Source organism: Musa acuminata, chromosome BXJ2-5, assembly GCF_036884655.1.
Source record: "Musa acuminata AAA Group cultivar baxijiao chromosome BXJ2-5, Cavendish_Baxijiao_AAA, whole genome shotgun sequence".
NCBI lineage: Eukaryota > Viridiplantae > Streptophyta > Magnoliopsida > Zingiberales > Musaceae > Musa > Musa acuminata.
The window spans coordinates 1,186,974-1,209,273 of NC_088342.1; the positions used below are offsets into that span (position 1 = coordinate 1,186,974).

Sequence of the window (22,300 nt, forward strand, 5' to 3'; positions counted from 1 at the left end):
AGGTGGAAGCTGCCGGGTGAAACTCGGGTAGGACCCCCCCCCGAGATATATTTCCTTCATGGGATCAGCGGCCGCCGTTCTCTCTTAAATCCCATTGAGATATTTTTCCTCTAAATTCTCGAAAATGCATAGCAAAAAGTATGTCTTTTAGAAGATGAATAGCTCGGAATTTATACTGTGGAACTCAGTATAAATTCATATAGTTCTAAGCTTTTTTCCCACCACATGCCACAGATTTTTAAGATGGTACAAACATATTGGGAAAAACTTGGAAGAAATGGCACCCAAGTTAGAACATCCGAGTGCACAATGCAATACTGCTAAAAACATAAGAGAGAGAGAGAGAGAGAGAGAGAGAGAGAGAGAGATGATCAGAATACTCTTTGGTTTCCAGCCCCCAACCATCTCCAATGTGAAGTCCATAGCACAGTCACATGCATTGCCTAGATGATTGTGTAGCTACTAAATAGTTTCTTTCGGTCAGTCTCACCTCGAGAAGGTCAACCTACAAAGGTTTTGATAGTGGAATCAAACTGGAGATTGATAGTGGAACCAAAGAAGAGGAAACTGACTGGAGCTCTTCTTTCTCCTGCCGATGAAGACTGCAGTGAAACAGGTCGTCATATTTCGTGCTTGCACTGAACAGTAGTCAGTCACTGAGAAAGAACTACTACTGCTCACTCTTGCATGGCAGATGGGAGGAAGCAGACAGCAGCAGCAGTGCTCTGCAAGGAACTGCAGCTGCAAATCATGGTCTGAAGGCTTGCAGCAACCTCAAAACCATCATGTATTATTATTATTGTGTGTGTGTGTGGGGGTGTGATCTGCAAGGAGGAAGCATCCACTCACAACAGCCATTTTAATTGAATGCTGCCAAATTTTAGGCCAGTTTTATTTATGGACTCATTCAAATGCTTTACGTTCTATGGAGTAGGGTCTAATCGAGGGAGGAAAATGATTGGGACCATTTCTTCCAGAACTGCTCAGAAGCTTTGGTATCCAATAAATCTTCCTCAAAATAATGATATCCAGCTACATAAAGTATATGTATCCTCAGCTTAGATCTCTAAAAATGTCCTCCCGAATACTGGCCAATTTGATATTTCATGTTGTCCCCCTTGCATCATCACTCTTACATGAATCAGCAGAGCTCAAGGAGGTAGATCTTGTTTCTGCTTGCATGAGCTTTTCAGTGTGGAACTCTTCTCGCACAAACCTTTTCAGTGCCTTCTTTATTATTTCTGTTTGACTCCCTTTGTCTGCTTATTATATCGATGTTGAAATGGTGCCTTATCACAAAAGGAACAAAGACACATTTGTTGTTAGAGCTTGGACTTACCTTAGCAGGCATTACTTGGTCAATAATGTTCATTGTTTCCATGCTATTGTAGGCCTCCATGACATGTCGATGTCATGGCGAGCATATAGATGCTAAGAGATATCTTGATATCGATGGGAGACCAAAATTACATACCTTATTACAAAGGACTGTCACAGTGCATTATGCAAGTATCGATTTTAATATTCGATTAAAACGGAGTTGTGGGTACTCTAATATACGAAAAATTATCGATTGTATTCTTTCGGGGTGAACCTTTGCTTCTTTATTAGACTTCAATTCTCTAATTCTTCAGTCATATTAACATTAAATGAGCTTATTAACACAAAGAGGGTCAAAACCCCAACCAAGAACACAAACCTAATCACTTACTAGCATTAGCCTTATCCTCCAGTGCAAGGTTGCCATCTTGCTGGTTGAAACCTGTCAAGTCAGATAGCTACATGTCATCTACTGTTTTCTCTTGATTTATATGTCTGCTATTTCAATCAGATTTCTTTTGTGATCATCACCATTAGCCTTACAACATTTAATTCAACATTTCATGTCTGGAATCTCTTCTCACCCTTGCTAGGAGTAGTGACTGAACAAAAATCTAGGAAACAGAGAGGCGCCTGCGTTCTCCATCACTCCACCATCTCATTCAAGTCCATCAATTCAGCTAAATAACAGGGCACAGATATTTCAATACGATCAGAAACCAGCTCGTGACATAGCCTGCTCCATCTGCTAACAGTTGCAGAAATCAAAGACTCTGTTCCCCTCAGTGTTTGCTCTGGTGAGATCAGACTCACAGGAAGTGGGCAGCAGCAGCAGCAGCAGCAGCAGCAGAGTAATAGAAGAGGACTTGGAACAATAAATAAGGCAAAGTAACTCAACAATCCAACTGTACATGAGCTGTGGCAAATTACACCACCTATTTTAAGGCTATAAATCAAGCAACTGGAAGCAAGAAACGGGACTAAACCCTAATTTCTAGTGTATTAATTGCTAAGCAGATCTGATGGTGGTGAATGTGAAGCTGGTTTCTGTTGATGCTCTCTGGTTACCTTGACAGGTGAGTCCACAGAGGCCGCAATAGGTGGCGGTGGTTGTGCAGTAACATTGCCACTTGAAGAGTCTTCCCCTTGCTTCAATGACGGAATTGGTAGCTCCGTGAGCATCTGCACCACTTCCCTCATCGTCGGCCGCCCCACGCTCTGCTCCTCCACGCAGAGCATCGCGACGTAGAACACATGCATCACCTCGTGGATGGGCGCAGTCGGAAGCCTTGGGTCCAAGATCTTGGCCACATTCTCTTTGTCGGAGCCCGTCATCTTCCTTACCCATTGCACGATGTCGACGCCATCACCGAATTCACCGACCGGCTTCCTACCGGTCACCAGCTCCAGGAGCACCACGCCAAAGCTGTACACATCGCTCTTCTCGTCCACCTTGAGGGTGTAAGCATACTCTGCCGACAAGAAAAACACTCCATGATGAGACACAAAGCCGGTCATTTGAAAGAAGTAGACTTCAAATTGAACTGAAGAATCTCATGTGACCCTGTTACAGAGAGAATTAGATACCGAGATCTAATTAGTCCCAGAAACTGAATCGAATCCAAGTAACAACAGCAGCATAGATACACCTAATCAGGCAAAGAACTGGAGCATGATGAAGCTTCAAAGGACCATAAAGGTAGCACATTTACGAGAAGAAAGTGTAATGAAGGAATTGATTGAATGGCAGAGAAAGGAAGGAAACCTGGAGCGATGTAGCCATAAGAACCGGCGATGGCGGACATGCACTCGGAAGTGCCCGAGTCCTCTAAGAACTTGGCGAGTCCGAAATCAGCCACGTGAGCTTCGAAGTCGGAATCCAAGAGGATGTTGTTGGACTTGACATCTCGATGAAGGATCAGCGGCGAGCAATCATGGTGGAGGTAGCAGAGACCCTTGGCCGCCTCCACCGCGATCTTGGACCTCGTGACCCAGTGCAGATGCCCGCCCTTCTTCCCGTGGAGCACCTCGCCGAGGCTCCCGTTGGGCATGTACTCGTACACCAGGAGATTGGTCTCGTGGTTGGAGCAGAAACCCAGCAGCCTCACGATGTGCCGGTGGCGGATCCTCCCCAGAGTCTGTATCTCCGCGCTGAACCCGTGGTCGTGCGGCGATCCCCGGCTCATCGCCGGAAGCCTCTTGACGGCAACCTGTTCGCCGTCGGGCATGACACCTTTGAAGACTATCCCGGCCCCTCCTTTTCCTATGATGTTCTCCTCCTTCAGGCAATTTAGCACGTCGTCGCACGTGAAGTCCAGCCGCTGGAACGCGGTGAGCCTCCACGCACGGGCCTCGCTGGCCCTCTTCAAGGACCGAGCTTTGATGATGGCCGCAACGGCGAAGGCGATGGAACAGATGAGAAGGCCGACGACGAGCAAGAGCTTGAAGGAGGCCGAGAGGGCGCCTTTGGCGCGGGAGGGACGGGATTCGTTGGATATCCCAGGCCGGCACGGGCCGAGATAAGGGCCGCAGGGGTCCGGGTTGCCCACGAAGGACGTGGCGTTGAAGTAGCTAAACTGACCGGTGCTCGGGACGAGGCCGGAGAGGTTGTTGTAGGAGAAATCCACCGCCGTCAGGCTCTGCATTGTCGAGATGGCCGACGGAATTTGGCCCTCGAGGTGATTCCTCGACAGGTTGAGGTAATTCAATATCCGCAGCGCGGCTATATCCGAGGGAACATTGCCAGAGATTTCGTTCCTGCTGAGATCGACAAACGTCAGCAGCTTGCACTTGCTGATCTCCGGAGTGATCGGGCCGGAGAACCGATTGCCGCTGAAGTCCAACTTGGAGAGCTGCTGCAACCTCCGCACCTCCGGTGGGATGCTGCCGGAAAACGAGTTCTGGCTCAGCAATAGCTTCTGAAGGCCGGAAAAGTTTCCGATGGACGGAGGCAGACGGCCGACGAGCCGGTTGTTCGAGAGGCAAATCTGTCCGAGACTGGGAGAGATGGAAGAGTCACCGGTGTCCGGGAATCCGCCGGTGAGGAGATTGTCCTGGAACTCCACCTGAGACAGATTGGGCAAGCTAAAGAGGCCATGCGGAATGCTTCCATTGAGGTAGTTGTCCCCCATTCTTATGCGGCTCAAGGATTCGCAGCGGCCGAGTGACTCCGGTATGGAGCCGAAGAGGAAGTTGCCGAGAGCGATCAAAGTTTCGAGCTTGTTACCGTAACAGAGGTCCGGGGGGAGGGACCCCGTGAGCTTGTTTGACGAAAGGTCGAGGAGCTGAAGCTGGCCGTTGGTACCGAGTCGGCGAGGGATGCTGCCAGTGAAGTTGTTCTCCCACATCTGGAGCACCTCGAGCTCGGGGAGGTCGCCAACGAACTCTGGGATGGTGCCGAATAGCTTGTTGCGGAAGAGGTTGAGCAGGGTGAGGTTGCTAAGCCCGGAGAAGCTCGGGGGAATCTGGCCGGTGAGGGCGTTGTTTGAGAGGTCCATGGACTTGAGGCTACGGAGGCGGCCGAGCTCAGGTGGGATCTCCCCGGCGAGGCCATTCACCTGGAGGAAGAGGGTGTCGAGGTTCCGAAGGTTTCCCATCTCGGACGGGATGCGGCCAGAAAGGCCGCAGTTGGCGGCGTCGAGGCGGAGCAGGGCGGAGAGGTTGCCGATCTCCGGCGGGACGCCGCCATCGTAGCTGTTGAAGTAGCCGATGTAGAGCTCGCGGAGCGCGGAGAGGTTGCCGATCTCTCGGGGGATGGGGCCGCTGAGCTCGTTGCCGGATATGGCGAGGTACTCGAGGAACTGCCAGTGGCCGTACTCCGGGGGGATGGAGCCGGAGAAGAAGTTGCCGCCGAGGTGGAGGTGGCGGAGAAGGGTCATGGCCGCCACCTCCCGGGGGAGGGGCCCGGTGAGGTTGTTGTTGTAGAGGTCGAGGAGGCGGAGGTCGGCGAGGCGGGCCAGGGCGGCAGGGAAGGAGCCATTGAGGAGGTTGTTGGAGAGGTTGAGGTGGCGAAGGGCAGGAAGGAGGGCCAACTCCGGGGGGATGGGACCGGAAAGGAAGTTGGCGGCGACGGAGAGGCGGAGCAGGGAGCGGAGGCGTCCGACAGCGGGGGGTAGGGGGCCGGAGAGATTGCGTCCAGAGAGGTCGAGGGCGACGACGGCGCTGCTGCTGCCGCAGGTGACGCCTGGCCAGGAACAGTGGTCGGTGGCAGCGTCCCAGGCGGCGAGGGCGGCGCCAGGGTTGGAGAGCTCGGACTTAAGGGAGAGGAGGGCCCGGTGCTCCTCCGCATAGCCGGCGCTGGCGGCCGCCGCAGAGGACGGGCTGAGGAGGGACAGGAAGAGGAGGTGATAGAACAATAGCATGCCTTCGTTGTGAACTAAACTACAAACTCTCCAGTGACTGATATATATATATATATATATATATATATATATATATATATATATATATATATATATATATATATATAAGACTTCTCGTTTTCAATGTTAAAATGTTAAAAATATTATAGATATTCATATCATTATTAATTCACACGTATTGGTAGCTGTTGTTGGCTTGAAATTTTTTAGGACATCAAATGGAGAGATATATATAAATGATATTTTACATGATGGATGATTTAAGAAATTTTTACAGAAATTTATTTCCAAAATTTTCAAGGATGAATGTGTAAGACGGTGTTATTTGGCATACTAAATCCTATCAGCTTCGAATTCAATCGATCATATTTACATATCAATTTTTTTTAAGTCCCATGCCAAGTTGGATGATCTGATTCAGATTAATCTATGTCATTTATTATTTAAACAATAATTTATGATTTAGTTTAATAATTTATCTTATTTAGTGTTAGAAAAAATATCGTAAACGTTTTGGTCAGTCTGATATGATTCGAACCAATATGCATAGGATTGTTTAAAGTATCTTCAAGGTAGAAACGTCATGCTCTCGAGATATTACCTATAAAAAACTAAGATTAAGTGAGTTCTTTCGATCTGACTCATCTGAGGCTCAAGTGAGTAATATGAAGTATATGAGTGAATGCAAATAATCTAGAAAAATTCTCTATTTTTTTGTGTTAAATGTAAGTTTTTATACTTAGTCCATAAAGCAAATTATGATTGTTTTTTTCCTCATAAATGGCAAGAAGGAAGCTTGTGGTTATCTTTCTCATCATTAATGATGAGAAAAAAAGCTTGTAATTATTTTTCTTATTATAAATGATAAGAATTAGGCTTCGTCTTATCTTTTCTCATTAGGTGTCATATAAAAATGATGTGTCAGATAATTAGTCATAATTATATCCTCTCTTATTTCTCCCCCCACCCTAAAGGCGTGCTTCGGGGCTCTTTCAAAAGGGACTCGAAGTGTGATGTTTAATTCATCTAATACATGAGTGTTCAGGATTTTTTCTTCCAAGTCGAGTTTTACTAATGCACATGTCTCGGGCACACTTTATTTTGTGCCTCCGTCGTGGCGAAGTTTTCTTCACGTGGGTTAGGTTTTCCTGACTCGTATGCCTTAAACACATTTTACCTTATGTCACCGCTATGATAATTTTTTCTTCATGCCGGATCAAGTTTTTTTGACTCACGCACTTTAGGCATTTGTTACCTTAAGTCTCCATCGTGGTAGATTTCTTTTTCATGTATGTCGGGTTTTCCTGACTTACGCGCCTCAGATACATTTGGCCTTGCACCTCCGTTATAGCAGATTTCTCTTCACATAAGTCAGGTTTTCATGACTCACATATCTTGGGCGCATTTGGCCTTGCACCTTCGTTATGGCATATTTACCTTAGCACAGGTCGGGCTTTTCAACTCACACGTCTTGAGTACATTTGGTCCTACACCTCTACCATGGCGAATATATTTTGGAGGGTTAGGCTTTCTGACTCACATGCCTCGAGTATATTTGATCATACACCTCTACTATAGAGGATCTACCTTAGTGCAGGTCGAGTTTCTTGACTTACACGCATCGGCACATCCGTCCGTACACTTCCATCATAGCGAATTTCTCTTTAAGTGGGTCAAATTTTTCTGACTCATGCATCTCAAGTTCATTTGGCCTTGCACCTATACCATAATGAATTTCTCTTCATGTGGGTCAGGTTTTCCCAATACATGTGTTTTGGGTGCATTTGACATTACACATATGTTGTAGCAAATTTCTCTTCACACGGGTCGAATTTTCCCAACTCGCGCATTTCAGGCGTATTTAGCCTTGCACCTCCGTTGTAGTATATTTCTAATCATGCGAGTCGGGTTTTTCCGACTCACATGTCTCGAGCACATTTGCTCTTGCACCTCCATCATAGTAGATTTTTTTTTTTTTCATACGGGCCATTTTTCCTGACTCACGTGTCTCAGGTGCATTTTGTTGGGAAATCATGGGGGGCGACATCATATGCGCAGCGGAAGAACAAGAAAACAAAAAATCCCCGATTCCCAAAAAGATGTTCGTCGTCGTGCGAAGATTGGTGCGCAAAATCCGCAAAACACAAAACTGCGTATAGAGATTGTGTTACCTAGGGAGATCGTATATCCCTGTTCCTTGCAGATCCTCAGGAGAGGGTGAAGGAGGTCAAGCGTCCTCCTCTCTAGCGGTGATCCACATAGCAGGGTTGCGACGACGCTCCTCAAAACTCCAGGCCTACTCTGAGGTGGAGAGGGAGAGGAGAATAGGAAGGGCAAGCAAAGACTCTAGCCTATGAGGCTGTGAATCCCTCCTATTTATAGAGATCCCGTGTCAAAACCCTAATGGGTCCTTTTCCCTAGTGGGTATTGGATCTGCATCCAATAAGACAAGGGCTCCGTCGGATATCTCATATCCGAACCTCTACTCATCGCAATGCCTACCATATGTGTGTGACCCTCTAGGCCCAATATCGAGCTGGCCGTGAGTCATACCTGTCAGAACTCCTTCTAACTAAGTGAATTATTATCTCTGTAATAATTCACTCGACTCATCGACTACGGAAGTACTAGGCCACTACGCCGTAGTCCCCAGACGATACAGGGGAATCCAATCCATTGGACCTGTCTGTCCTCAGTTACCATGTACCTATAGTCCCTCATCCATCTAATATCCCAGAGACCGTATATCGAGCATGGTGCTGTCAGACCCATACGGTTTCTACTTGAGTCTCGCTCTAATCGGATTCTCCCGGAGAACTCTTTCTCTCTCAACCCGAATGACCCTGGCCAGGGATTTGTCTGAGCAAGAACACATGGGATATTCCTCTCATGATACCGAGAGTGGATGATCCTCTATCGACACTCAATAGCCCTCGTAAGGTCGACTACCACTCCCAATGACCAGCTGTACTAGATCTGGGAACAGCCAAACCTATAAGTCTGGTATCAAAGAGTGGAGCACTCATACAGGACATCCTTGGTGTCTCAAGTCTAAGGACCAGATACACCACTAGGACTACGAAATCGCTGTCTGACAATAAGGCATCATCAACCATCCAGCATTCCGTAAGCGGATCAATCAGTGAACTCATTCTCCAATGAGCACCTGTACTGTATCCCTAGTGTCCCTACACGAGCAGCTATGAGACCAGCTGCATCCATCATATGGACGGGTATACAGCACACCAGTCTATCCGGTTATCACGATGTCCCTCTCGAGTAACCTATGACCGGGATTATTTAGGATATGTGTTTAAAGGTGAATCGATCTCATTATCGTGATCTCATCACGATCCGATTCCCATTGCACAAATCCAAGGACATCACAATATATATATGCATTTATGCAATAGTTATAAAGTGATATACGCAAAAATATAATAAGCAAAAAGATTCTGTATCAAGTCACACGTGTCATCACTCACGTGATTGGCTTGTTGGGCACCTATGACTAGCAATCTCCCACTTGACCTAAAGCCAATCACCTATGTGTCTGATCCCCATCAGACTCCTGTGATGCTCAAAGACAATCTGAGACAACGACTTTGTCAGTGGATCTGCAATGTTATCTTCGGATGGAACTCTTTCCACTACTACATCTCCTCGGGTTACGATCTCTCTTATAAGCTGGAACCTCCTCAGAACACTTCTAATGAGACCCGGGTTCCCTTATTTGAGTAATCACCCCATAGTTGTCGCAATATAAGGAAGTCGACTTGTCGCTATCTGTATCGACTCCCAAATCTGTGATGAACTTCTTCACCTAGACTCCCTCCTTTGCTGCATCCGATGCAGCAATGTACTCCGCCTTTGTGGTCGAGTTAGCAGTGGTATCTTGCTTGGAACTCTTCCAGCACACTGCTCCTCCATTCAAGGTGTACACATTCCCTGAATTCGACTTGCTATCATCGACATCAGACTGAAAACTTGAGTTAGTGAAGCCTTCAACCTTAAGGCTATTACCTCCATATACTAGTAAAAAATCCTTAGTCCTTCTCAAGTACTTAAGGATACACTTTACTGCTTTCCAGTGCTCCAAGCCTGGATCCGCCTGATACCTGCTCGTGACACTCAGAGCATGCGCTATATCAGGCCTAGTACATAGCATGGCATACATGATATACCATATTGCTAAGGCATAAGGTATCATATCCATGTTCGCCCTTTCTTAGAATTTTCAATGCCAAACATTTTGACAATGATTTCTATGTACCTGGACTAGGACAAGCCAAGCATCCTCTTGGATCTATCTCTATAGATTCTAATCCCCAAGATATAGGATGCTTCCCCTAAGTCCTTTATGGAGAAGTGTCTAGATAACCAAGTCTTTACTGTGGATAGCATTCCTACATCATTCCCAATGATGAGGATGTCATCCACATATAACACCAAAAAGGTGATAGCGCTCCCACTTACCTTCCTGTACACACAAGGCTCATCTTCGTTCTTAACGAAGTCATAAGATCTGATTGACTCATCAAATCTTATGTTCCAACTTCGGGAAGCTTGCTTTAGTCCATAAATGGATCTAAGCAACCTACACACCTTATCTGGGCAGTTCTTGGACACGAATCCCTCAGGTTGCATCATATACACCTCCTCCTCCAGGTTCCCGTTGAGGAATGCGGTTTTCACATCCATCTGTCAGATCTCATAATCATAGTGTGCTGCAATAGCCAATAGAATTCTGATGGATTTTAGCATTGCTACGGGTGAGAAAGTTTCGTCGTAGTCAACACCTTGCCTTTGACGATACCCCTTAGACACTAGCCTTGCTTTATAGGTCTCTACCTTTCCATCTACTCCGATCTTTTTCTTAAAGATCCACTTGCAACCGATGGGTACAATACCTTCGGGTGCATCAACTAGGTTCCAAACCTTATTGGAGTACATAGAATCCATCTCAGAATTCATGGCTTCTTTCCACTTCCCGGAGTCTATACTCATAATAGCCTCCTCGTAGGTCTGAGGATCAATATCCTCTACATCCTCTGCTCTAATATGTCCCACATATCTCTCATGATGATGGGATACTCTATCAGACCTGCGTAAAGTTGAAACTTGTGTATTAGATACCTGAACAGACTCGGGCTGTAGAGTGGTGCTTGAGCTTGGTTCTCCAACCTCGCTCAATTCTATCATTCTCCCACTGTCTCCGTCAAGAATGTGTTCCTTCTCAAGGAACACTGCTCTCTTAGCTACAAAGACCTTTTGGTCCTCGAGATGATAGAAGTAATACCCACAAGTTTCCTTGGGGTATCCCACAAATTTACATCGCCCTGTCCTTGATTCTAACTTATCGGGGTTGTGTCTTTTAACATGGGCAGAGTAGCCCCAAATCTTAACTACTTTAAGATCAGGCTTCTTCCCTTTCCATATCTCATATGGTGTAGACACCACCGACTTAGTTGGAACTCTGTTCAGAAGGTAAGCTACGGTTTCTAGGGCATATCCCCAGAATGAGATGGGTAGGTCAGCGAAACTCATCATGGACCGTACCATATCTAATAATGTACGATTTCTCCTTTCAGAGACACCATTGAGCTGAGGTGTATAAGGAGGTGTCCATTGGGATAATATCCCATGGTCCTTGAGGAAGTGAGTAAACTCTGTACTTAAGTACTCACCTCCTCGATCTGATCGAAGAGTTTTGATACTCTTTCCAGTCTGGTTCTCCACCTCATTCTTATACTCTCTGAATTTCTCAAAGGCCTCGGACTTGTACTTCATTAAGTACACATATCCATACCTTGAGAAATCATCAATAAATGTAATGAAGTAGGAGTAACCTCCAATGGCATGAGTTGACATGGGTCCACATACATCACTATGTATGAGTTCCAACAACTCAATGTCTCTCTCTCCAGTTCCACTAAATGGAGAGTTGGTCAATTTTTCACGAAGGCAAGGCTCGCAAGTTGCATATGACACATAGTCGAATGGATCTAGATATCCATTATTTAGCAACTTTTGAATCCTTCTTTCATGAATGTGACCTAGCCTACAATGCCATAGGTATGCACTGTTCACCTCATCTCGTTTCCTCTTAGACACTTACATTCATGATATGTGGAGTAGTGTCTTGCATAAACAAACCTTTATGCAATATTCCTCTCGTCAATCTCCCCTCGGCTTTGCTAGAATTTACAATAAATTGTAGATGTGATAAGCAATATTGGTATCCAATACCAATGAATTATCACAAAAATCTGCCAATTGGAGATTGATCATGAATATACCTGAAGCTTCTCCAAGCTTCTATTTCGCCCTTTCTGCAAGGTACTCTTTGCAGTTTCTCTTCCAGTGCCCATCTTTACCACAGTGGAAGCACTGGCCTTTGTCCTTTGTTGGGTCTTTCTTAGCAACCTTTGCTTTACCTTGTTTGCCCTTGCCCTTTCCCTTCTTAAGGGACCTTTCTGCTTTCCTTTTCTTTCTGGTCTCACCAGTGTAGAGAACTGGCTTCTCTTTCTTAATAGTACTCTCTGCCTCCCTCAACATATTGAGGAGCTCTGGGAGAGTCACCTCAAGCTTGTTCATATTAAAGTTCATTATGAACTGTGAAAAGGAATCTGGTAGGGACTGAAGCACAATGTCCACACACAAGTTATCCTCTAGGACCATTCCTAGACCTGTGAGTTTCTCTATCCACTCAATCATCTTTAGGACATGGTTCTGAACCGGTGTCCCCTCAGTCATCCTAGCGCGGAAAAGGCTCTTGGATATCTCATATCGTTGAGTCCTTCCCTGTTCCTCAAACAATTTACGGACATGTAGGAGAATGGATCTGGCATCCATCTTTTCATGTTGTCTCTGTAACTCTGGAGTCATAGAGCCCAACATATAGCACTGAGCAAGAGTGGAGTCATCAATGTACTTCACGTAGCGAGCGATCTCATCCTCGCTTGCCCCTTCTTCGGGCGTAGGCATCACTGTATCAAGGACGTACACGATTTTCTCCGCTGTGAGAACAATTCTCAAGTTACGGAGCCAGTCCGTATAATTTGGACCAGTGAGGCGGTTGACATCAAGTATGCCACGTAAGGGATTTGAAAGCGACATTTTCTGAAAATAAAGATGTAGCAAAAATGAATAACATGCAGATTTTGCAAGAAATAAACAATCAAGATATGGACTTCTATCTTAATATGCTCCCACTATTTTACTAACGAGTCACGCGACACCCTCAGCACGTGAAACGGAAGTCTCCGGCAGACTTCTAGTGGGGATCAGGATCCAATCAGCGTCTTAGTGTAACCTCGAGGGACTCGACCAATCACACTAAGCCTAAAAGGTAGACAACTCTTGCCGATCACAACTCCTTGTGATTCCCGTCCTGTTCGGCCTCCGAATCACCATGGCCTCGAGGGACTCGACCAACCATGATGCTCGGTTAAGTCAACACCTTCGTTACAAGATGAGTCTGATTTGATGATATACCCTCGAGGGACTCGACCAAGCATATCATGCCCTCAGGTCACCGGTGACATCTCTATGTCGTAAGCAAGATAGCGAATCGCGATATAGGTGAGTCTCGAGGGACTCGACCAACTCAACCTACACCGGGATTCGGTTCCTACTCATAACGATGGAAGGCCACGTGGGTCAATCTAATTGCCTCACGTTTACCGACTTAATATTATCGAGAGATGTTTCTATGATTTGGTCTCCTATTATGACATGTCACACATGTACATATTTAATATATATCTACATCGCATGCAAATATATATACATATCTAGTATGTGTATAAGCAATCACACCAGATGATCATGGACCACAACCTAATATGATTAGGCCCGAGCCAGTAGGCCTAATCACTCACATCAAGATCTATGTGTGCAACGGTGCATCTCCATGCCTTGTGATCGTCCATCTCGTCCTCGTTGGTTCCGTCGACATCTTGATGCATCTTCATGCATCACGATCGTCCGTCTCGTGGGTCCCGCTATGGCTTCCACGCTCCCGCTGCGCCTCCTCATGTGATTACAACTTAATCATAGGCACGCAGGCCCGACAATAAACGAGAAATATAATGGAGGTTCGCAGACCTCAATAATAATAATCACAAGTACACACATCACACGGTCCATGATCATCCGTCCACTCATCATACATCACATGTATAAATAATCGTCATTATGTAGGACTACTAGATAATAAAAATAATAATCAACTAAACCTTTTAATTAATTAATATTTTCTGAAATCAGGGATATATAGGGAATTTCTCAATTCCTAAGGGTATTTTCGTAATTTGGACAAAAGACAGAAACTGGAATTTCTCAAATTCCGAGGGGCAAAACTGTCTTTTGCGCAGAAAACCCTAATACCCTTTCCCCTTTTCGCTGCTGCGCCGCCGCCGCCGCCACCCTACTGGCGGCGGCCTGTGCGGCGAGGGCGAGGGCACTGCCCTCGCCTGCAGGTGGCACGCCCGCTGGGGTCGCTGCCGCTGCAGGTGGGCGCCCCCGCGGGCGCCGCCGCCTTCGCGGGCGGTTCTGCCCGCGAGTCAGCGCCCGCAGGTGGTGCTGTCTCGCTGGCGGCCGCCCCTGCGGGGTTTTTGCCCGTGGGAGCAGCGACCACAGGCGCCGCTGCCCTGCGGTGCCTCAGCCCGCGCTGCTGCCCCGCGGCGCCTCTGCCCGCGGGCTCAGTGGCAGCAGGCGCTTCTACCGAGCGGGCTCCCAGCCCCGCCGGCCGCAAGCCTGCTACAAGCAGATCGCCGGCCGGCTACTGCAGGCACAGCGCTTGCGCATGCGCCGGCGCTGTGCTGCCTGGCTGCGGCTGCGGCTGGCTGCAGGCATGCAGATCGAGGGCAGCAACTGTTGCTGCCCTTCCTTGCTTTTGCGTCAACGATTTTGACGTCAATATTCTTCCTAAACACAACACACGCAGTTCAAAAACCAATCATTCGCACGAACAACCTGGCTCTGATACCACTGTTGGGAAATCATGGGGGGCGACATCATATGCGCAGCGGAAGAACAAGAAAACAAAAAATCCCCGATTCCCAAAAAGATGTTCGTCGTCGTGCGAAGATTGGTGCGCAAAATCCGCAAAACACAAAACTGCGTATAGAGATTGTGTTACCTAGGGAGATCGTATATCCCTGTTCCTTGCAGATCCTCAGGAGAGGGTGAAGGAGGTCAAGCGTCCTCCTCTCTAGCGGTGATCCACACAGCAGGGTTGCGACGACGCTCCTCAAAACTCCAGGCCTACTCTGAGGTGGAGAGGGAGAGGAGAATAGGAAGGGCAAGCAAAGACTCTAGCCTATGAGGCTGTGAATCCCTCCTATTAATAGAGATCCCGTGTCAAAACCCTAATGGGTCCTTTTCCCTAGTGGGTATTGGATCTGCATCCAATAAGACAAGGGCTCCGTCGGATATCTCATATCCGAACCTCTACTCATCGCAATGCCTACCATATGTGTGTGACCCTCTAGGCCCAATATCGAGCTGGCCGTGAGTCATACCTGTCAGAACTCCTTCTAACTAAGTGAATTATTATCTCTGTAATAATTCACTCGACTCATCGACTACGGAAGTACTAGGCCACTACGCCGTAGTCCCCAGACGATACAGGGGAATCCAATCCATTGGACCTGTCTGTCCTCAGTTACCATGTACCTATAGTCCCTCATCCATCTAATATCCCAGAGACCGTATATCGAGCATGGTGCTGTCAGACCCATACGGTTTCTACTTGAGTCTCGCTCTAATCGGATTCTCCCGGAGAACTCTTTCTCTCTCAACCCGAATGACCCTGGCCAGGGATTTGTCTGAGCAAGAACACATGGGATATTCCTCTCATGATACCGAGAGTGGATGATCCTCTATCGACACTCAATAGCCCTCGTAAGGTCGACTACCACTCCCAATGACCATCTGTACTAGATCTGGGAACAGCCAAACCTATAAGTCTGGTATCAAAGAGTGGAGCACTCATACAAGACATCCTTGGTGTCTCAAGTCTAAGAACCAGATACACCACTAGGACTACGGAATCGTTGTCTGACAATAAGGCATCATCAACCATCCAGCATTCCGTAAGCGGATCAATCAGTGAACTCATTCTCCAATGAGCACTTGTACTGTATCCCTAGTGTCCCTACACGAGCAGCTATGAGACCAGCTGCATCCATCATATGGACGGGTATACAGCACACCAGTCTATCCGGTTATCACGATGTCCCTCTCGAGTAACCTATGACCGGGATTATTTAGGATATGTGTTTAAAGGTGAATCGATCTCATTATCGTGATCTCATCACGATCCGATTCCCATTGCACAAATCCAAGGACATCACTATACATATGCATTTATGCAATAGTTATAAAGTGATATACGCCAAAAATATAATAAGCAAAAAGATTCTGTATCAAGTCACACGTGCCATCACTCACGTGATTGGCTTGCTGGGCACTTTTTCCTGACTCACGTGTCTCAGGTGCATTTGGTATTGCACCTCCATCGTAGCGGATTTCTCTTCATGTAAGTTAGATTTTTTTGACTGATACATCTCAAGCGCATTTGGCCTTGCACTTATACCATAATGGATTTTCCTTTACATAGGTCGAGTTTTCTCAACTCATGCATCTCAAGTGTATTTGGCCTTACACCTCCACCATAGTAGATTTCTCTTCACGTGGGTTAGATTTTCCTGACTCACACATCTCGAGTATATTTGGCCTTGCGCCTCTACTATGACAAATTTACCTCGGCGCAAGTCAGGTTCCCAACTCACATGCCTCGGGCACATTTGGCTTTGCACCTCCATCGTAGTGGATTTCTCTTTACGCGGGTTGGGTTTTTTTGACTTATGTATCTCGAGCCCATTTAGTCTTATGCCTCTACCATAACAGATTTCTTTTCATATGGGTTGAATTTTCATAACTCACGTGTCTCGAATGCATTTGGCCTCATGCCTCCGTCGTAGTGAATTTTTCTTCATGTAGGTCAGGTTTTCCTAACTCCCTCATCTCGGGTGCATTTGATCTTCCGCCTCCGCCATGGTGGATTTACCTTAGTATGGATTGGTCTTTTTTAACTCACACACCTTTAGTATATTTGGCCCTATGCTTTTGTTATAACATATATGCCTTGGTGTAGGTCGGGTTTCTCGACTCACAGGTACATTTGGCCCTACACCTCCACCATGGTGAAGTTTAAGTCCTCTCTTCATGGTGGCGGATTTTGAATCTTTCTGTTGTGGTAGGTTTCAGGTTCTCTCTCCATAATGATGGATTTCTCTTCACATGGGTCGGGTTTTTTTTATTTACACATCTCGGTACATTTGACCTTGCATCTCTACAATAGTGGATTTCTCTTCATGCAGGTCAGGTTTTTTCTAACTCATATGCATTTGTCGTATTGAATTTCTTTTTATGCAAGTTGGGTTTCCTAATTCATGCATCTCAGATACATTTGGCTTTGCACCTATACCATAGCAGATTCTCTTTATGTAGGTCAGGTTTTCTCAACTCATGCATCTTGGGTGCATTTGACCTTGCACCTTTGTTGTTGTGGATTTTTATTTATGCGGGTTGGGTTTTCTCAATTCACATATATTGAGCGTATTTGGCTTTGCATATATGCATACTGGAGGTCTAATTTTTCTGACTCATGCATCTCGAGTGCATTTGGTCTTACGCCTCTTCCATAGTAGATTTTTTTTAATGCAGGTCAGGTTTTTCTAACTCATGCATTTTGGGTATATTTGGTTTTACACCTCTACTGTAGTAGATTTCTCTTCACATGAGTCAAGTTTTTTTGACTTACACGTCTTAGGCACATTTGACCTTGCACCTTTACTATAGCAAAATTTTCTTCACACGGGTCAGGTTTTCCTAACTCATGTGTCTTGGGCGCATTTAGTATTGTGCTTCCATCATACCATATTTCTCTTCATGTGGGTTATGTTCTCTCGACTCATACATCTTAGGTACATTTAGCCTTGCACTTCTATTGTGGTAGATTTACTTTAGTGTGGGTTGGGTTTCTCAACTTAAACACATCGGGCACATTTGGCCTTATACCTCTGTCATGACGGATATATCATAGTATGGATTAGGTTTCTTGACTAATGCACTTCAAGCATATTTAGCCCTATAGCTCCATCGTGATGAATTTCAAGTCCTCTCTCCACTATAATGAATTTTGGATCTTCTTATCTTAGCAAGCTTCAAATTCTTCCTTCGTCATGGCGGGTTTCAAGTCCTCTCTTCGCTATGGTAGACTTTAAGTTTTCACTTCGTCGTGAAAGATTTCAAGTCCTCCTCCACCATGACAAGCCTCAAACCTTCTTGCGACAGTAAGCCTCTTGGGATTTGCTCCCAAAGGAATAATTATTTTGATCATAGGAGGAGAGAGACCAATCTCCTCCTTATAAATCCCCTCCTCCTATAGGGTTGGGATTCATTCCTATGGGGTCTAGAGTCTTCAAAGCCTCAAGAGTTCTCAGCCTCACCATTAGGGACTCCTTAGGAACGTCTACCCTCTTACCTTGGATCTCGGTAAGACGGGTCAATCTTTGAGTCCTTCATTGCTAGTCATAAGTGCCCAGCAAGCCAATCACGTGAGTGATGGCACGTGTGACTTGATACAGAATCTTTTTGCTTATTATATTTTGGCGTATATCACTTTATAACTATTGCATAAATGCATATATATTGTGATGTCCTTGGATTTGTGCAATGGGAATCGGATCATGATGAGATCACGATAATGAGATCGATTCACCTTTAAACACATATCCTAAATAATCCCGGTCATAGGTTACTCGAGAGGGACATCGTGATAACCGGATAGACTGGTGTGCTGTATACCCGTCCATATGATGGATGCAGCTGGTCTCATAGCTGCTCGTGTAGGGACACTAGGGATACAGTACAGGTGCTCATTGGAGAATGAGTTCACTGATTGATCCGCTTACGGAATGCTGGATGGTTGATGATGCCTTATTGTCAGACAACGATTCCGTAGTCCTAGTGGTGTATCTGGTTCTTAGACTTGAGACACCAAGGATGTCCTGTATGAGTGCTCCACTCTTTGATACCAGACTTATAGGTTTGGCTGTTCCCAGATCTAGTACAGCTGGTCATTGGGAGTGGTAGTCGACCTTACGAGGGCTATTGAGTGTCGATAGAGGATCATCCACTCTCGGTATCATGAGAGGAATATCCCATGTGTTCTTGCTCAGACAAATCCCTGGCCAGGGTCATTCGGGTTGAGAGAGAAAGAGTTCTCCGGGAGAATCCGATTAGAGCGAGACTCGAGTAGAAACCGTATGGGTCTGACAGCACCATGCTCGATATACGGTCTCTGGGATATTAGATGGATGAGGGACTATAGGTACATGGTAACTGAGGACAGACAGGTCCAATGGATTGGATTCCCCTGTATCGTCTGGGGACTACGGCGTAGTGGCCTAGTACTTCCGTAGTCGATGAGTCGAGTGAATTATTACAGAGATAATAATTCACTGAGTTAGAAGGAGTTCTGACAGGTATGACTCACGGCCAGCTCGATATTGGGCCTAGAGGGTCACACACATATGATAGGCATTGCGATGAGTAGAGGTTCAGATATGAGATATCCGACGGAGCCCTTGTCTTATTGGATGCAGATCCAATACCCACTAGGGAAAGGACCCATTAGGGTTTTGACACGGGATCTCTATAAATAGGAGGGATTCACAGCCTCATACGCTAGAGTCTTTGCTTGCCCTTCCTATTCTCCTCTCCCTCTCCACCTCAGAGTAGGCCTGGAGTTTTGAGGAGCGTCGTCGCAACCCTACTGTGTGGATCACCGCTAGAGAGGAGGACGCTTGACCTCCTTCACCCTCTCCTGAGGATCTGCAAGGAAACAGGGATATACGATCTCCCTAGGTAACACAATCTCTATACGCAGTTTTGTGTTTTGCGGATTTTGCGCACCAATCTTCGCACGACGACGAACATCTTTTTGGGAATCGGGGATTTTTGTTTTCTTGTTCTTCCGCTGCACATATGATGTCGCCCCCCATGATTTCCCAACAGTGGTATCAGAGCCAGGTTGTTCGTGCGAATGATTGGTTTTGAACTGCGTGTGTTGTGTTTAGGAAGAATATTGACGTCAAAATCGTTGACGCAAAAGCAAGGAAGGGCAGCAACAGTTGCTGCCCTCGATCTGCATGCCTGCAGCCAGCCGCAGCCGCAGCCAGGCAGCACAGCGCCGGCGCATGCGCAAGCGCTGTGCCTGCAGTAGCCGGCCGGCGATCTGCTTGCAGCAGGCTTGCGGCCGGCGGGGCTGGGAGCCCGCTCGGTAGAAGCGCCTGCGGCCACTGAGCCCGCGGGCAGAGGCGCCGCGGGGCAGCAGCGCGGGCTGAGGCACCGCAGGACAGCGGCGCCTGTGGCCGCTGCTCCCACGGGCAAAAACCCCGCAGGGGCGGCCGCCAGCGAGACAGCACCACCTGCGGGCGCTGACTCGCGGGCAGAACCGCCCGCGAAGGCGGCGGCGCCCGCGGGGGCGCCCACCTGCAGCGGCAGCGACCCCAGCGGGCGTGCCACCTGCAGGCGAGGGCAGTGCCCTCGCCCTCGCCGCACAGGCCGCCGCCAGCAGGGTGGCGGCGGCGGCGGCGCAGCAGCGAAAAGGGGAAAGGGTATTAGGGTTTTCTGCGCAAAAGACAGTTTTGCCCCTCGGAATTTGAGAAATTCCAATTTCTGTCTTTTGTCCAAATTACGAAAATACCCTTAGGAATTGAGAAATTTCCTATATATCCCTGATTTCAGAAAATATTAATTAATTAAAAGGTTTAGTTGATTATTATTTTTATTATCTAGTAGTCCTACATAATGACGATTATTTATACATGTGATGTATGATGAGTGGACGGATGATCATGGACCGTGTGATGTGTGTACTTGTGATTATTATTATTGAGGTCTGCGAACCTCCATTATATTTCTCGTTTATTGTCGGGCCTGCGTGCCTATGATTAAGTTGTAATCACATGAGGAGGCGCAGCGGGAGCGTGGAAGCCATAGCGGGACCCACGAGACGGACGATCATGCATGGAGATGCATCAAGATATCGACGGAACCGACGAGGACGAGATGGACGATCACAAGGCATGGAGATGCACCGTTGCACACATAGATCTTGATGTGAGTGATTAGGCCTACTGGCTCGGGCCTAATCATATTAGGTTGTGGTCCATGATCATCTGGTGTGATTGCTTATACACATACTAGATATGTATATATATTTGCATGCGATGTAGATATATATTAAATATGTATATGTGTGACATGTCATATTAGGAGACCAAATCATAGAAACATCTCTCGATAATATTAAGTCGGTAAACGTGAGGCAATTAGATTGACCCACGTGGCCTTCCATCGTTATGAGTAGGAACCGAATCCCGGTGTAGGTTGAGTTGGTCGAGTCCCTCGAGACTCACCTATATCGCGATTCGCTATCTTGCTTACGACATAGAGATGTCACCGGTGACCTGAGGGCATGATATGCTTGGTCGAGTCCCTCGAGGGTATATCATCAAATCAGACTCATCTTGTAACGAAGGTGTTGACTTAACCGAGCATCATGGTTGGTCAAGTCCCTCGAGGCCATGGTGATTCGGAGGCCGAACAGGACGGGAATCACAAGGAGTTGTGATCGGCAAGAGTTGTCTACCTTTTAGGCTTAGTGTGATTGGTCGAGTCCCTCGAGGTTACACTAAGACGCTGATTGGATCCTGATCCCCACTAGAAGTCTGCCGGAGACTTCCGTTTCACGTGCTGAGGGTGTCGCGTGACTCGTTAGTAAAATAGTGGGAGCATATTAAGATAGAAGTCCATATCTTGATAGTTTATTTCTTGCAAAATCTGCATGTTATTCATTTTTGCTACATCTTTATTTTCAGAAAATGTCGCTTTCAAATCCCTTACGTGGCATACTTGATGTCAACCGCCTCACTGGTCCAAATTATACGGATTGGCTCCGTAACTTGAGAATTGTTCTCACAGCGGAGAAAATCGTGTACGTCCTTGATACAGTGATGCCTACGCCCGAAGAAGGGGCAAGCGAGGATGAGATCGCTCGCTACGTGAAGTACATTGATGACTCCACTCTTGCTCAGTGCTATATGTTGGGCTCTATGACTCCAGAGTTACAGAGACAACATGAAAAGATAGATGCCAGATCCATTCTCCTACATGTCCGTAAATTGTTTGAGGAACAGGGAAGGACTCAACGATATGAGATATCCAAGAGCCTTTTCCGCGCTAGGATAACTGAGGGGACACCGGTTCAGAACCATGTCCTAAAGATGATTGAGTGGATAGAGAAACTCACAGGTCTAGGAATGGTCCTAGAGGATAACTTGTGTGTGGACATTGTGCTTCAGTCCCTACCAGATTCCTTTTCACAGTTCATAATGAACTTTAATATGAACAAGCTTGAGGTGACTCTCCCAGAGCTCCTCAATATGTTGAGGGAGGCAGAGAGTACTATTAAGAAAGAGAAGCCAGTTCTCTACACTGGTGAGACCAGAAAGAAAAGGAAAGCAGAAAGGTCCCTTAAG

The 22,300-nt window shown here is 46.6% G+C and overlaps 1 protein-coding gene across 1 annotated transcript; it reads right to left on the bottom strand.

Moving 5' to 3' along the window:
- Nucleotides 1-2,186: 2,186 nt before the first annotated feature.
- Nucleotides 2,187-5,710, bottom strand: LOC135612030 (leucine-rich repeat receptor-like serine/threonine-protein kinase BAM1). The gene is made up of 2 exons (XM_065107750.1): nt 3,086-5,710; nt 2,187-2,792 (listed from the first exon to the last, which is right to left on the bottom strand). The coding sequence occupies exons 1-2, from the start codon at nt 5,679-5,681 to the stop codon at nt 2,323-2,325; spliced, it is 3,066 nt and encodes a 1,021-aa protein (XP_064963822.1). The 5' UTR covers nt 5,682-5,710; the 3' UTR covers nt 2,187-2,322.
- Nucleotides 5,711-22,300: the final 16,590 nt, after the last annotated feature.